This window comes from Prosopis cineraria, unplaced genomic scaffold (assembly GCF_029017545.1).
Source record: "Prosopis cineraria cultivar Desert tree isolate PC_DT_omini unplaced genomic scaffold, ASM2901754v1 PC6, whole genome shotgun sequence".
Classification (NCBI taxonomy): domain Eukaryota; kingdom Viridiplantae; phylum Streptophyta; class Magnoliopsida; order Fabales; family Fabaceae; genus Prosopis; species Prosopis cineraria.
The window spans coordinates 2,834,018-2,850,103 of record NW_026555337.1 but is presented as its reverse complement, the minus strand read 5'-3'; the positions used below and the strand labels follow the sequence as shown (position 1 = coordinate 2,850,103).

At 33.9% G+C, this 16,086-nt stretch overlaps 2 protein-coding genes across 5 annotated transcripts; both read left to right on the top strand.

Moving 5' to 3' along the window:
- The first annotated feature begins 2,268 nt into the window (after positions 1–2,268).
- On the top strand, positions 2,269–6,151 carry LOC129312973 (exosome complex component RRP41-like). Of its 4 annotated transcripts, none has more exons than XM_054955778.1 (7): positions 2,269–2,512; positions 3,785–3,863; positions 3,969–4,071; positions 4,164–4,284; positions 4,720–4,808; positions 5,273–5,380; positions 5,891–6,151. In XM_054955778.1, exons 1-7 carry the CDS (start codon positions 2,380–2,382, stop codon positions 5,978–5,980), a joined length of 723 nt encoding a protein of 240 aa, XP_054811753.1. In that variant the 5' UTR covers positions 2,269–2,379; the 3' UTR covers positions 5,981–6,151. The 4 variants fall into 4 exon arrangements, with proteins under 4 accessions (XP_054811753.1, XP_054811755.1, XP_054811754.1 ...); XM_054955780.1 differs by having other exon boundaries at positions 5,816–6,043; XM_054955779.1 differs by having other exon boundaries at positions 5,231–5,380; positions 5,816–6,043.
- A 3,320-nt stretch (positions 6,152–9,471) lies between these two features.
- On the top strand, positions 9,472–15,174 carry LOC129312452 (protein CNGC15c-like). Its single transcript, XM_054955084.1, is given in 9 exon segments — positions 9,472–9,911; positions 10,560–10,635; positions 11,445–12,003; positions 12,089–12,212; positions 12,215–12,300; positions 12,907–13,199; positions 13,677–13,788; positions 13,881–14,117; positions 14,467–15,174. Coding segments are annotated over 8 exon segments (2,118 nt in total). The 5' UTR covers positions 9,472–9,911; positions 10,560–10,606; the 3' UTR covers positions 15,145–15,174.
- The last annotated feature ends 912 nt before the right edge of the window (positions 15,175–16,086 follow it).

Sequence of the window (16,086 nt, the reverse complement as noted above, 5' to 3'; positions counted from 1 at the left end):
TGCCTCTTCTATGTTAAAGTATAAGCAAATTTTAACTATTTTACCCGAAGCAAGAAAGTTGGGTAATCAGATTAAATTATTTAAGCTAAAATACCCTTATTATTAATCATTTATGCTTAACTTTATTTCTAACTTAGTGGTACTTATTTAATATAGAGCTTTTAATGGGGGGAAGATTTGACTATTTGCATATGAAACATGTTAGTTTTTATTAAAAAAAGGAATCATGCGCAAGATTTGCTTCTACCAAAATGGTGAGGGAGTATTACTTTTATGTTATCAATAATGTGGTTTCTGATACATTTGTTATTTTTAATGACATTGTAAATGACTTTAAAGGCTAAAACTATTATTTTTATAAATTATATCATTAAATATTTTCAAATAAAATCTCCAAGAACCGTCATTATTATTATTTATCAAGAAACCATATTAAAATTTACGTTGTTAATTACTGCTATTATCAAGATGCAAAACATTTTACTATGAATTTTATATTATATACATATAAACAAATATCACGTTGAGTTTGAGACAATTTGACCTCAATACGGAAAAAAAAATTATTTATCCATATACTATGCTTTCTAAAATATTTTTCTAAATGCTACAAATTTGAGGCTTAGTTTATATCAGATTGAGATTCAATTTTTTTTTTTAACATATGGAAGTATAGAACTTGGCCACAATCAAATCAAGTTCTGTACTCATAATTATTAAAAAAAATCTATACCTATTTTAGGATAGCCTATCAATTTTTCCCTATTTCCTACTTTCTCTCTCCCTTTTGTGTGTGTGATTCATATATATATATATATATATATATATTGGTGTGTTGTGTATAATATGTAGTGGTGTGGTTTTTTTTTCTTTAACATATAAGTGGGGATTTGTTTTATATAATATAAATAATATAATAAATTTATAATTGTAATTATCTATATGAAAAAATATGAAATACCTTAAAGAAGATATCACATTAAAAATGAAAATCTTTGTATACAATAACAACACACAAATACATGGGCTTGTCTTCAGTGTATAGGAATTGAGTGATTAAAAAAAAAGGTAGATCATATATATTTAATTTGAATAATTTAATTTAATTTTAAATTTTTTATAATATTTATAAATTAACTATCTAAATGAATTGTGAAATGTCTAGACTCAATATTAAATTGCAAAATTATTACAAAATTAAATTGAAATTTTTTAAAATTATTACAAAATTAATATTAAATCTAGACATTTCAAAATACTTTTAGATAATTAATTATAAAATTATAAAAAAATTTAAAATTTAATTTAATTTTTTAAATTAAATATGTAGGATCCACCAATTTTTTTTAATCAATTAATTTTTATACATTGAAGACAAATCCATATAGTTATGTGTTATTGTTGTATACAAAGATTTTCATTTTAAATGTGATATCTTCTTTAAGGTATTTCATAATTTTTCATATAGACAATTACAATTATAAATTTATTATATTATTTATATTATATATAACAAAACCTCCTTATATGTTGAAGTTAAAAAAACCACACCACCACATATTATACACAACACACTAATATGTATATGACTCATGCACATAAAGAGGGAGAGAGAAAGTAGAAAGTCAGAGAGAGATACTTAAAAATTAAAATGATAAGCTATCATAAGTTAGATGTAGACTTTTTTTTTTTTGTAATTATGAGTATAAAACTCGGCTTGATTGTAGCCAAGTTCTATACTTCTATATGTTAAAAAAAAAAATTGAATCTCAATCTAATATAAATCAAGTCTTTATACCATATGAAAAATATGTTTAAAAGTATAGTGTATGGGAAAACAATTTTTTTTTTTGTAGCATGGAGGTCAAATTGCCTTGAATTTCAATTTTTTTATCTATATGATTATATAAGTGATTAAATACAGGGACAGATACACTTAATTATCTATAATATATTTTATTTTACTATTTATTTAATTTAATTTCTCCTCACAACCCATCGACCATCGGGTTGAATTTTAAGTTTTACATTGATTAGTAACTATTTATAATTTATAATTTACAATTACAAATTACAATTTATGATTTTGTGTTTGGTTTTGAATTAAGAACAAAATTGTAATTAAAATTGAAAATAAAAAAATATAATATCTTTTTTTGGTAAAAAATAAAAAAATATAATATCTTGATGAAAAGATTCTAACAAGAATATAAATAAAAAAATAAACAGAACCTTTTTTTTTTTTTTCTGGGCTGAAAAGCAGTACAGGAAATTGCACTGATTTGGTTCCCTTGTATTTGCGTCGTGTTAAGCAGGGCTCACTGTGTGCCGGACACAGTATTCGCTACTTTTAGCAACCGAGAAGGTTCGTCATTGGGAATGGCCGGAAAAGCTGCTGCAACTTCGACGACCTACTCGCCGTCTTCGACCACCGAGAAAACCAAGGCTCCTATTTTCAATGAAGATTGGGTCCGACCCGATGGCCGTGGCTTTCACCAGTGCAGGCCCGCTTGTAAGCCACTGAAACATTTCTGTATATTTGATTTTTGTGTGTTAGCGTCCTTGTAATGATTTGTTCTTTATTAGGTTTTCTCTGTGGGCTTGTAAGCTTGATCGTGATATATTGAATGCGGTTTTTAAGCTCCTGCTCTATGCAAAGTTGATAAGATCAAATTGATTCACCGGAATATTTCATCGGTTTTCCTATTCCTCTTTTACATTATAAAAAATATAATATGTGTGACTCGTGTAACATTTTCATTCTCAATGTGCTGGATTAAAAAAAAGTCATGCCATGCGGCGCGTCTGCGGCGTTAATTAGGTTCGAATGCACTATAAGTGTTTAAGCTTGCTTTTTATTGCTTGGAGACTTTAAAGTTGGCTCATTTTAAAGTGAATTTACTAGAGTACATTTTCTGGCATCATTGTGGGAGTCAAAGTATATGTTAAAGATGCATATATCATGCATGTACTTGATTTTTCCCGGCAGATGTTTTTGATGTTTGTGCTAACTGAATCAGGAAACTTGTGGCTCGGAGTATTCAATACATACTTTCTTAAAAAAAGTTTATTGCTATATTTTTACTAGTTGTTTTCAGCTTCTGCGGTTATTGATTCCTTAAAATTCAAAGTCGTTTTAGTTACTCCAAGTTGTGTGGGTGCAGACGCCTTTTCATCCTGAGACGGCATTTTAATTCAATTGTACACGGTCCTTTTATCTAGTCTTTGGTATATTAAGCTTAAGCAGTTAAGCGTTATTCATAACTTTGCAAAGTTTCACTAAGATAAGGTTTCTGTATGAGTAAGTTTATGATGATCGTTAATGTAGAACTACATCTACACCAAGTTATTGTTAATTACGAGGTTCCAGTAAGCTTCATTTATTAGGCATTTCTAGCTCAGTGCATGATGAACTACTAGTAATTGAGATAAAATGTTGAGGTGCATGTTGATCAAAAATTTTAAAATTACTCATTATAAGACTTATTATTAAATAAATGCATTACTTTCATTTTATCATTATCAGGGTGAATTTCATGAATGTTAGGCTTAAATGTTTCTATTTAAAACTCTTCTCAAGTTGTAACGATTCATTGTTTGAATTAGATTATAATTGAACTTTTGGGATTAGGGCATTTAAGTTTGAAGTTGACAGAATGTTTATAGTGGATATATCCTCCATTTTTGCTCTAAAATCTTTTTGCTGCTCCAAAATCTTTATCTCAGTGGTCTTTTGGTTAAAAAAATTTATTAAGGAGAATTTTTTTTTTTGTTGGTGGTTCAGTTTTCAGAACTGGTGCTGTGAATGCTGCCTCTGGATCTGCTTATGCAGAGTTTGGGAGTACCAAGGTCATTGTATCCGTGTAAGTGAATCTTTCACTTTACATATTAGTGACTTATTATACCAATTCGCTACTGCTTGTGCTTTCCAGCTAATGTAAATATATTATTTGTGTTCTTCAATATAGGTTTGGGCCAAGAGAGAGTAAGAAGGCCATGATGTACAGTGACATAGGGCGTCTAAATTGCAATGTAAGCTTTACAACATTTGCAACTCCAATTCGTGGCCAGGTATATAACATAATTTTAGATTTTAATTCTTCTATTTTGGCTTTCTCTTTGCTATCTTGAGTGGAAATTAATATTCAAACATATCAAGCTAGGGATTGGACAATAAAGAGTACACTGCGATGCTTCATAAAGCTTTGGAGGGTTCAATAATGTTGGAAACTTTTCCCAAGACCACCGTGGATGTTTTTGCATTGGTACTGGAATCTGGTGGCAGTAAGTTTGCAGTTTATAATGGTGTTTCTACATGATACATTGGTTTACCTTGGTGTCAGTCATTTATGTATTGCCTCAGCCAATCTTTGTTGACTTCCATAAATGTGAAAACATTTTTCTTTGATTGAGTCACTTGTATAGACTTTGATAACATATTGAAAGCAGAGGTTATTTTGTGTAATTTCTTTGTAGTTGCTTGTAACTTGTGTGAGAACCAGCTCTTCATTATGTTTTTATTTTCTTTTGCAATGTGTTTTATAAGTTATGAGGAGCAATTTTTTATAAACTTGGATCAGATGGAGAAGCAATGTAATCAATATCATCAGGCAAATTTTTGTTCCATTTGATTTGATATTATTTTACTATTCTCTAAGCTTCAAACGGCCCATAATCTTGTACTTTCTAGCAGTAGTAATGTTGTTGGGCTTGCGGCAGGTGATCTCCCAGTTGTCATATCATGTGCTAGCCTTGCCCTAGCAGATGCTGGAGTAATGATGTATGACCTTGTTGCCTCAGTTTCTGTGGTATGGATCTCGCTCATATATGCTACTTTCTCCAATCTGTGCTTGTTCTGTTGGGTGCCTAAGCTGTTTCATCTCTCATTTAAATTTTTCCCCATTAAATTTTTTGTCTTATACTATCATCATATCATCATCTTCGTCACCTGTTTCTCTTTTCTGTTCCGAGTTGGGGGTAGCTTCAAACTTGCTAAATTATTTATTATTTCTTCTTTTCCATCCTAACAAAACCTCTCTCTCTTTTTTTTTTGTATTTACCCCAACTTTCTACTTTTCTGGAGTCACCATATTCTATGCACAATGGCACGTAGGATTACATGCAATATTTCTTTGGGAGATGCCAAATTCTACTCACTAGTTGACTTTGCTGCTCCAAGAGACTTGTTTAAGTTGTTATAATAGTCGCATTGATTTGTTCTTTGTCCCAGAGTTGTCTCGGTAAGAACCTTGTTATTGATCCTATTTTGGAGGAGGAAAGCTGTCAAGATGGAAGCTTAATGATAACTTGCATGCCTTCTCGTTATGAGATCACCCAGCTCACTGTCACCGGGGATTGGTCCACCCCAAAGATTAACGAGGTACGGTTATAATATGTTCTTGAAATTTGTAAACAACTTCAACGTGATCATTTCTTGCCTTCAAATTCCTTATGGGATGGAATTATCTTTAGTGCTCCACACAATGTCTTTTTAATGGATTCGCTATTTCTGACATGCAAAGAGATTGGACAGCTTTCTCTCCGACTAGGTTTCTTTGGGAATTTTATATGTTACTCTGTTTCAAGACTGTGATCGTTTTCTTGGATTGAATATTTCTCATGCTCTTTCTTTTCTTAATGGAATTTCTTCTGTCAAAAACTTTGGACACTTTTTTCTTCTTTTTACTGATTGCAACGAACTGCTTTGTGTTGCGTGTTGTATTTGCTTTTGCGAGTTACTTCAATTATCAGATCATTTAAATCTTTCAAACCCATTAGATAAATTTGGTAAAGGTTACCTTGCCATTTTAAACAGGTGCAAACTTGATGCGAAGAGATGATGTACATGTACCAATGCAAGTCAGTGACACTTGATTTCTTCTGGATGCAGGGAATGCAGCTATGCTTAGATGCTTGTGCAAAGCTTGCAAGGCTCATGAGGTCATGTTTGAAAGAAGCTGCTCAAGGTTCTCAAGAATAGGGTGAGAATTCTTACTAATGTCACTATACAGGCCGCATGATATGCAATTTTTACTTTTATTTTTTTCCCCTCCACACCAACATTGTGAGACAGAGAGAAGGGATTGGATGGGGGGGAGTGGTTGTCAAAGGATTCTTCTATTGATGATATATTATTTGGTTATTTCAGCAACTAATTTTGCTCGCCTTAGGCTTGTCACTTGGTTTAATGACAAGCCATGTCTAAAAATGGGATGGGAGAAAATTAAACTTGTGTTTGGTATGTTGGAAATTGGTGATACACCTAGACATAGATAAGAGAATAGGTTTCCAGGAAAGTCTATTTCCTATGCTTGTTCCCACTTTATACCAAAGGTAGCATGAGAGATAATGCAACCCCTGAGCTCTAGAAATTGATATTGATTAGAGGATATTCTTAGGTGCTGTTGGATGAAAAATTCTCTAGATGTTGAAAGCTTTAAAGAAAAGAACAAGATCATTGGCTTTAAGAAAAGCACCCAAGATATAAATTAAAAATATTGAACTTGTTAAATGGCTCATAATGGAAGAGAACATCCTATCATGAAAAGAGCAGTGATAGAATATTAGAATATTAAACGCGACTAAATAGCTAATAAAAAAGCACAACACAAATCTTCAAGCTGAAAAGTAATGGAAACTAGTCCAACGAGAAGAAGGAAAGTTGTAATAAGATCATATAATTGAAGAGTGAGGCGCGCGCGCACGTGTTTTAGAACTGATCCTAATATGCATGAGGAGTCTATCAAGTATGGATCCAGTCTGTACCCTTGGCTTCTCAAAATCCATATCTTCAGGATGGTACAACCGATCACGGTTCTCTCATTAATGCTCCCACAGGGGCTGTCACCCCTGTTTACTTCTTTTATTCTACTTATTAATTAAATATTAGTTTATTAATATATGTGGATCCATTACATCGAGTCTCAAAAATAGACTGGATTGTTTATGAAAATGTGGTGTTTATAATAGATGTATAGATTGTTATTAGCTTATTTACATTCGTGTTGAGACCAAACGTCATGTTAATGTACTTGTATGCCCCCCTAGTTCGTTCATTTCATATTACGACAATGGACCGAAATCTTTGGAAGAAAAGAAAAAAAAACGCGCCAGTTCGTTTCCATTTTCGGAACAATCAGTCCTGCATGAATCACCGATGGAAACGGTAATTCTAGAACAAAGATTTATTATTATCCCTTTTTCTAGGGCTAGCAGATGATCTCCGTTTACAGAATGTATTAATCAAGCAGGCTTAATACCGTGAAAATTGTTTGAAAAGTAATTTAAATAAACTTTTATTATTGGAAAGTAACTAAAAATTTGTTGAAAAGTCAAAAGTAACTTTTCTTAAAAAAATCATAGATTAATTTTTGTCAAATGAACATTTAAAATGGATTTTTTTGAAGTGGAAGAAAAATAAAATTACCCAAGCAACTTTTAAATCGTTAAATAGATCTGAAGTAAAAAAAAAAAAGAAAAAAGAAAAAAGAAGAGTTGTAACCAACACAATAGAATATGAAATTAGGGACATTTAGACGTTGGAAACGCCACACCGTCTCTTGTGATCCCAATAATTCAGTGTGGTTGTGAAGGATGGACTTGCTTGTTTCTGTCCCTTTCAAATGGACCATGATGTGTACCCCTCTCCCATGTCACAGACATCTCTCCCGTTCTTTTCTTTTTATTAATAAATTTAAATTCTTTATAATTACAAAATACTTAGACCACAAATTTTATAGATAATTAATCAAAACATAATTTTTATATTGAATTACAAATAACTTAAGTTGTTATATATATTTTGCTGATATAATTAATCATTTACCTCAACTTCTATCATGAAACAATTATTTTGTGAGAGAGGAGTATCATCCATACGCTTCATCTGGTTATAACTCATAATATTCACCGGGTCTCTTCTTCTTTCTTGGAAAAAAAAAAACACAACAGAACAAAACAGGAATGTATATATTGTATGTATGTATGTATGTCGGTGTGTGTGGGGATTAACTTATGATTATTTGCAATCAAGGGGCTTTCAAGTTTGAAGAATTATTAGTGGGGGCTAACAAAGGTTAGCCTTGCTGGAAAAGATTTGGCCATGATTTAAAATATTGTATGTTAAAATTTTCCTATCAATAGGACTTCATTGATGAGTGTTGTAAGTATCTTTACAAGCGTATTTTGAGTTTAAAAACATTTTCTGACTCTAAAATTTTGGGAACCCAACTTGTTTAAATTTTTGAATTAAAAAATATTAGTGGGGCATCAATAGGTTGAAGAGGGTAGGGCATATAAGATGGCTTGAAGATTAATGGAAGGTGTCCCCTCAAACACCAAATCCAGTTATTATTGAGCCAAGTCTATCGTCTTATCTTTCATTGCTTCTCAAGAAACATTGCAATAATTATTAATTTTTTTTTAAAAAAATCAATTTCTGTGATCTGTCGGTCCACTGAGCTGGATGGACTAGAATTTACGAAACCCGATTTTTAGACATTTTTAATTTATTCTTGAAAAAGAAAATCGTGTTCTGGGTTTGGGGGGGGGGGAGGCCTAACAGTAAATGATATGATCTGTACTATATTTTATATAAGAAAGGAATCCTCGGTGATAGGTCATAGATAATGTTACCTGTTCAGCCTGATTTCTGCTTGAATTTATAATCATACATCTGATCACATTGTAATTTTACGTATCTGTAGCTTTATTAAGAATCACTTTAAGATGAGCCGTAAAAACTTAAATGTATTGTTGGAGCCAGATGCTACAACTACATATCTAAGCAGAGAAAATAAAGAAAATTGGAAAGGCTGTGGGGGAAAAAGTGAAAAGGTAAAATACAGATTCAGATAAGCTGACGGTCCAGTTGTGCACCGACGGGGATATAATTATAAAATTTACCATGAGCACAACATTTTGCCTAAAAATCTTATTATTAATTGTATATAAAAACATAGCATTTTCAATGTTAAAATTTTAAATTTAGGTATTATTATTATTATTTTATTAGTAAAAGTAAAAAGTAAAGAAAACATGGGGACTGCCACTTGGAGAAATGTGAAAGTGTGGATTTGTACTTGAATTGAATCGCGGTTCGCCAGTGCTAGCTTTTTTTTTTTTTAATAAAAGGACAGGTAAACCGTATTGTATGATATGATGTGTCGTATCAATGTTAAGAAATTTATACAATTAAGGAGTGAAGTATCAAAAATATAAATTTAAAAATTTTTTATAAAAGTTTAATGAGTCAATCAATCCGCGTTTATTTGTTTTTTTTTTAAACGTCAAAAGTGACCCCCGGTGCTAGCTTTAGCTTCTGCTTCAAGGGCAGAGAAACGAGTGCAAGTCACACGTGTCAAGATTCCATGGCAGCGTATCTATCGTAGTCAACGCTTCCTCGGATCATTCACACGTTAAATTAATCGCAAGAAGCCCCTCTTTTGCGTTTTGTTCGGACCAGCCATCATATTCATATATCTCTCTCTCTCCAAACTCCAAGGCTAAGCTCTTCGGTTGGTCACACCATCATGGCCCTGCTTCTCTGGCTCTGCCTCATATATGTTGATTATTTCTTTCTCGCTTGTCATCCTTCAAAGTCATACCTGCTTTGGCTTCTCTCCTCCCCCCTCCCCCTCTCAATCTCCCATTTTTAAAGGGAGATTGACAAGACACCCCGGGAACTCCGACTTCTCGTATTCCTCTCTTGAACTCCCTCTCTTTTCTCCCCAAAATGACTCAGTTTCTGTGTGTTTAGATTCCTATTATCACCTGAGGTTGAACTGGTCTTGTCATACATGCTAATGGTAAAGACTTGAGGTGCAAATGGAAGCAGTTGTATATTTGCAGAGGAATGCCTGGGAGTCTGTCTCGCTTCAGCTCATGCAGCTTCCCTGTTTGTTGGAATACCTGTAAGTAACTACACTAACTTGTACTAACTATAGATCTTACGTCCAAAGATAGTGAAAGAAGGTACATAAACTCACTTATCTTCCATTGATATGCTAACTTCATTATCAGCATCATTGGCTTTTGATCAGCAGTGCTGATTTAGTGATTTATTGCTTGTTTCGCTTTGTTTGGAACTTGGGATCTTCTTTTTATGCTTTTTGGTGACTCTAACTTTCTTACTCTAGAAGGTGTATGCTGCAGCTTTCGTTGGTCATCTTCTGATCTTCGTTTGCACGAAAAGAATCAAAATTTTAAACTTCGTTTTCTTACTTTGATTGCATTCACTGCATTATGCATATTGAATATTTTGATCCCAAGGGTGCATGTGGGCGACTCTTTATTCAACTTAGCCTAGTGTTTGAAAGAGACGGGTCTTGATAATTGGACTTGAGATGGCGGAGAATCTTGATAGCTTCATCTCCAAGTTGATCTATCTTTTATACATGTATTCACAAGAATCCTAGTCTAAGCAGTCACGCATAGGTCGTTCCTTTTGTTGTGGCCTGAAATTTCTGCTTGGTCAATTTCACTTATGTCAAGAGTTGAGATTGCTTGAAGGTTGATTCAACACCTGATATATATAAATCCGTGTGTTACTTGTTCTCCAGATTTATTTCATTGATTTAAGAGAAGTTGACACTTCTGAAAGAAAAATATGGGCTTTGGAAATACAAGATCCGTAAGGTGTGTCTCCTTCTTTATATCTCCCAAGTTATTTAGCACCATTGACTATTCGAAATAATTTGGAAGTGAAATTGGGAGATCAAATTATACCTCAAGTGGAAAAGTTTAGATATTTGGGAGCCATTATCCAAAATGATGGCGAAATCAGTGGAGATATTTCACATAGAATTCAAGCTGGGTGGTTTAATTGGAGAAAAGCTAAAGGAGTTATTTGTGACCGTAAGGTGCCTAATAAACTTAAAGGAAAGTTTTATCGTACTGCTATCAGACCGGCAATGTTATATAGTAGTGAATGCTGGGCTCTAACGGGACAGCAAGAGCATAAAGTTGGAGTAGCAGAGATGAGAATGTTACGATGGATGTGCGGACATACACGTAAAGATAAAATTCGAAATGAGCACATACGTGAAAAAGTGAGGGTGGCACCTATTGAGGAAAAAATGGTAGAAAATCGGTTGAGATGGTTTGGGCATGTACAAAGAAGGCCAAGGGAGGCACCAGTGAGAAGAGTGGAACATATAACTTTGAGTCCGATTAAGAGAGGTAGAGGAAGGCCTAAGAGAACACTCTTGGAAGTTGTTGAACGTGATCTCTTAATTAATAATATTTCTAAAAGCTTAATAAATGATAGAGCACAATGGCGTCTTGCAATCCATGTAGCCGACCCCACCTAGTGGGATAAAGGCTTGTTGTTGTTGTTGTTGTTGTAGATCAATGAAATTCTGTGCTAGTCTTGAACAGTCATGTTCATGCTGCCAGTAATTTGTTTTCCCATAATTCACAAGCCTCTAATTTGGGTGTCATTTTAGATTTCAAGATGATCTTGAACAAGCAAAAATCCCCGTGACTAACAGTGACAACGGGATCAAAGTAAAATACAACATTGATGGAGTACAAATACCCGAGCCTAGCAGCACCAAAATGGCTCAGAAGAATGAAACAGGGAAGACTGGGAAGTTCTTGAGAGGCAGAGTATTGTCAAGGGTATTCTCAGAGGATTACGAAAGAGTGAAAAGAAAAATACTAGATCCTCGAGGACAAACCATTCACCGATGGAACAAGATTTTCTTGGTGGCATGTTTAATATCTTTGTTTGTGGACCCCCTCTTCTTTTACTTGCCAGTAGTTCAAGATGAAGTGTGCATTGAGATTGGAATAACACCTGAAGTTATCCTCACAGTCATTAGAACAGTTGCAGATTTCTTTTACATGTTTCAGATTTTCATGAAGTTTCGTACAGCTTATGTTGCGCCTTCCTCTCGAGTATTTGGGAGAGGAGAACTTGTTATCGATTCTTCTAAGATTGCATTTAGGTACTTCAGGAAGAGTTTCTGGTTAGACTTTGTTGCTGCTCTGCCTCTTCCACAGGTAAGTTTCTATCGTTTTCGTTCTTGTTAAGTGGGACGATGGTGCTTAAATCTGGTAAATTTCTGTTTCATTCTGTTTATTCCAGGTGTTAATTTGGCTTGTCATCCCCTTCCTCAGGGGTTCTACCATGGCAAATACAAAAAATGTTCTTCGATTCATCATCATCTTTCAGTATCTCCCTAGGCTGTTTCTCATTTTCCCACTTTCATCACAATTGTAAAGGCTACTGGAGTTGTAACGGAAACAGCATGGGCTGGTGCTGCTTACAACCTGATGCTTTACATGTTGGCAAGCCATGTAAGTATATTCGGAAACTTCTGCTCAAAAAGGAATTCTTGTTTGATAAAAAAAGAAAAGTGCAATCTGTCTTGTTCACACAGATTAGAGGAAAGGGTCGAATGTGGATCAAATTTTGAACAGAAAGGTGCATTTTGAAACAGAGTTGCTTATAATTTCAGCTGAGTTTTTCAGGAGGTTGATTTTCAAACAAATATATACCCAGCTGAATTAAATTGAATTTTTATTTTTTTCCCCTAAGATTGATATTTTTTCCCTAAGATTCAACTTGCAAAAATCCTGCCACAGTCAACAGTTGGTCCCATCATTTACCAATAAATGCCTGCACTCTGCCTTACAACTTTTAACAAAGGCCTTAATATGGATGAAATCCAGAAATGGTCTTCCAAAAGTTATCCAAGGAGAGGATGCAATGTTTTTGCTAACTTTTTATGTTCTCTCTTCATTTGCTAAATGGCGGACCTTGAAAATCAAAATGGCTTCTCGATTTTGAGAAGAATGTTATAAACTCAATCATGTAAACCATTTGATTCATATATTGAAAGGAAGCTTTTTTAACTCAACTTACTCATAGTTCTCGATTTTGTTGGGGCTAATCTTGAAAAGGGTTTAGGTGCTATGTGGTATCTTCTATCAATTGAGCGACAGGAAGCATGCTGGAGAAGTGTTTGTGATCAGGAGAAGTCATATTGTCAATATGGATATTTTGACTGCCACAGGGTCAACGAAGCCAGTAGGGTCGCCTGGTTTATTGCAAGTAATGTCACAAATTTATGCTCACCTGATGTCAACTTTTATCCATTTGGCATATATGGTGATGCGGTGACTTCTGAAGTCACAAGCTCACCATTCTTTAACAAGTATTTCTACTGTCTTTGGTGGGGCTTAAGAAATCTGAGGTAAGCTTTTAAGTTTTATCACCTTACTTTCTTCATGACTTTCTTGAGTTTCATTTTTACGCGTCCAAAATGAGGATCATCATTCTTGGACTTTACACAAAGTAAATGCAAACATCATCGTGAAGTTTTCCAACGGAAGGGCAAGCTTAATATAGCTCACCTCACACTTTAGATCCTTGGTTTAGCTGTTGTGATAAGAACAACGCCAGAAATATAACATCTAATTGTTAATAGTTTTCCAAAATACAACATCTCTATTCTCTAGTTCTTTAATATCTTGTTATGGAAAATATAGCCATGTCTTCTTGCCAAGAAGCTTCAAACCTTTCTTTTTTTCTTTTTTTTTGGGGGGGGGGGTGTGGGAGGTAAGGATTTTTCTTTTTGTCCTTTCCACTTGCAAGTAGGGCAAATATTCTGTTCAGAAGCATCTTATCACGCTGATTAGAGTATTAATTCTCTGCTCATTGATGAGTGCAGTTCTTTAGGACAGGATCTTCTCACTAGCACTTTTGTTGGAGAAATAATGTTTGCCATTGTAGTTGCAACCCTTGGATTGGTTCTTTTTGCCTTGCTTATTGGTAATATGCAGGTAAGTGCATTTTATTTGTTTCTATTGACACATAACCACGTTGCCATGTGATATATAAGAATGCTGATTGACAAAGAACTCAACATTTTCAGACATACCTTCAATCAACAACCGTCCGCTTAGAAGAGTGGAGGGTCAAAAGAACTGATACAGAACAATGGATGCATCACAGACAGCTACCTTCGGAACTAAGACTAGCCGTAAGGAAGTATGATCAATATAAATGGTTGGCCACCCGAGGAGTTGATGAAGAGGCTCTTCTCAAAGGACTTCCAGTGGATCTTCGAAGAGACATCAAGCGCCACCTTTGCCTCGACCTTGTCCGAGGAGTAAGCCCATGTTAAACCTCAAGTTCCACTTGTTCATAAGATGTAGTTCTCAATCCATATGAAGCCTATCTTGCTCTAGAAGGGATTTGATGCTATGTCATTTTCTCTTAATATCATTGATGCGGAGATATTTAAGATGCTAGGATTTGTTACACACTACACCAGTATCGGAATTGCCCACTATAATCTAATATATATTTAGTCTATCTTGTTCAGGAATATCATGTGTGATATCTTATTCCTTAATATTCTACAGTATGATAGTCAACATGTCTAGATGTATAAGATTATTGTAAATGAAAATGCTGGTATACTAGGGCTGTAAATTATACTGATATTTCATTGACAGGTCCCATTATTTGACCAAATGGATGAGAGGATGCTAGATGCAATATGTGAAAGGCTGAAACCTGCATTGTGCACCGAGGGCACCTATCTTGTTCGCGAGGGCGATCCAGTGGATGAAATGCTCTTCATAATAAGAGGCCATCTGGATTCCTACACCACCAACGGCGGCCGAACCGGGTTCTTCAATTCATGCCGGATTGGTCCGGGCGATTTCTGCGGCGAGGAAATACTGACATGGGCATTGGACCCTCGACCGAGTGTCATACTTCCATCTTCCACTAGAACAGTGAAGGCCATCTCCGAAGTAGAAGCTTTTGCGCTTATGTCAGAGGACCTCAAGTTTGTAGCGTCTCAGTTCAGAAGGCTGCACAGTAAACAGCTGAGGCACAAGTTCAAGTTTTACTCGCACCAGTGGCGAACATGGGCTGCATGTTTCGTCCAAGCTGCATGGAGGAGGTATAAGAAGAGGAAGGAACTTGCTGGACTGAGGGCTAAAATGAACCAAACTGATGATGCTGAGCCTGAAACACCAAATTCTGGCTCGTCAGGCTTAGTCGCATATGGATCGAGTAAGGGTAGGAGCACCGGAAAAGGGGTTAATATGTGTTCTGAGGCAGCTTCTGGGGTTGTAAGCTCTCTGCAGAAGCCTGAAGAACCAGACTTTACTGTTGATGAGTAATAAATAACAAGTGTATATTGTTTTAATTAAGGCCTCCCTCATTATTATTATTATTATTGTAGTCATTAGTCATTTTTCCTATGAATTACAGGATTTAACAGATTGAACTGAACTAGCCTCGGTAATTAGTCCTAGTAGTCGTGAAAGATGAGTTGGGTGGAAGTAGTACAAGCGGATATTAATTAGTTTAAGAGATTTGTGGCTCAACAATGCATTTAGAATGCTTGATACTGGAAAAATGGTTTAAAATTATTTTTTTTTAAATATGCAAATAATTATTAGATCTTGCAAAATTTCATAATTTTTCTTAAATTTTTAAGGAACTTTTTAACATAAATGATTTTTAGTAAAATAAGTAAAATGCTCTAGTTTAAATAAAAAAATAAATATCAGTAATTATTTTAATTTAAGTAATGATTGCTTTTCTTTTAACAATAACTAGAATAAAATAAATAATTACAACTTTTTCAATGCAAATTACTACTTTAGTAATAAAAAATTATACAAAAAAAGTTATAATTGTTTGTTTTATTTTAGTTATTACTAAAAAAAATAATTATTACTTAAATTAAAGTAATCACAGGCATCTATAACACTTCGACTATAGTGACTCAAAAATTTGCACAAGAAAAATTATAATTACTTGTTTCATTTTAGTTATTGCTAGTGACATTGCTGTTGAATAACACTAAAATAAATAAAAATTAAATTTTACAATAAAGTATAACCTAGGTCATCTCTTTAAAAATCAATGAATTAACTATTTGAATTATAATTGTGAAAAGCTAAATAATGAGGGAAATTTATTTGTGATTAAATTAATTTAAAAACTAAATTAAAATTCAATAATTAAATATTAAAAAATCTAATTAAAGTTTAAGACTAATTTGTGATTGATCATGCTAAAAAAATTAATTTTTTATAAAACTAAAAATCAAACTA

Excerpts from the sequence above, each read along its gene's own strand:
- LOC129312973 (XM_054955777.1), top strand. The coding sequence starts at position 2,380 with ATGGCCGGAAAAGCTGCTGCAACTTCGACGACCTACTCGCCGTCTTCG. Across the intron at positions 4,072-4,163 it reads CAACTCCAATTCGTGGCCAG|GGATTGGACAATAAAGAGTA; the intron begins GTATATAACATA and ends ATATCAAGCTAG. Across the intron at positions 4,285-4,719 it reads GGTACTGGAATCTGGTGGCA|GTGATCTCCCAGTTGTCATA; the intron begins GTAAGTTTGCAG and ends GGCTTGCGGCAG.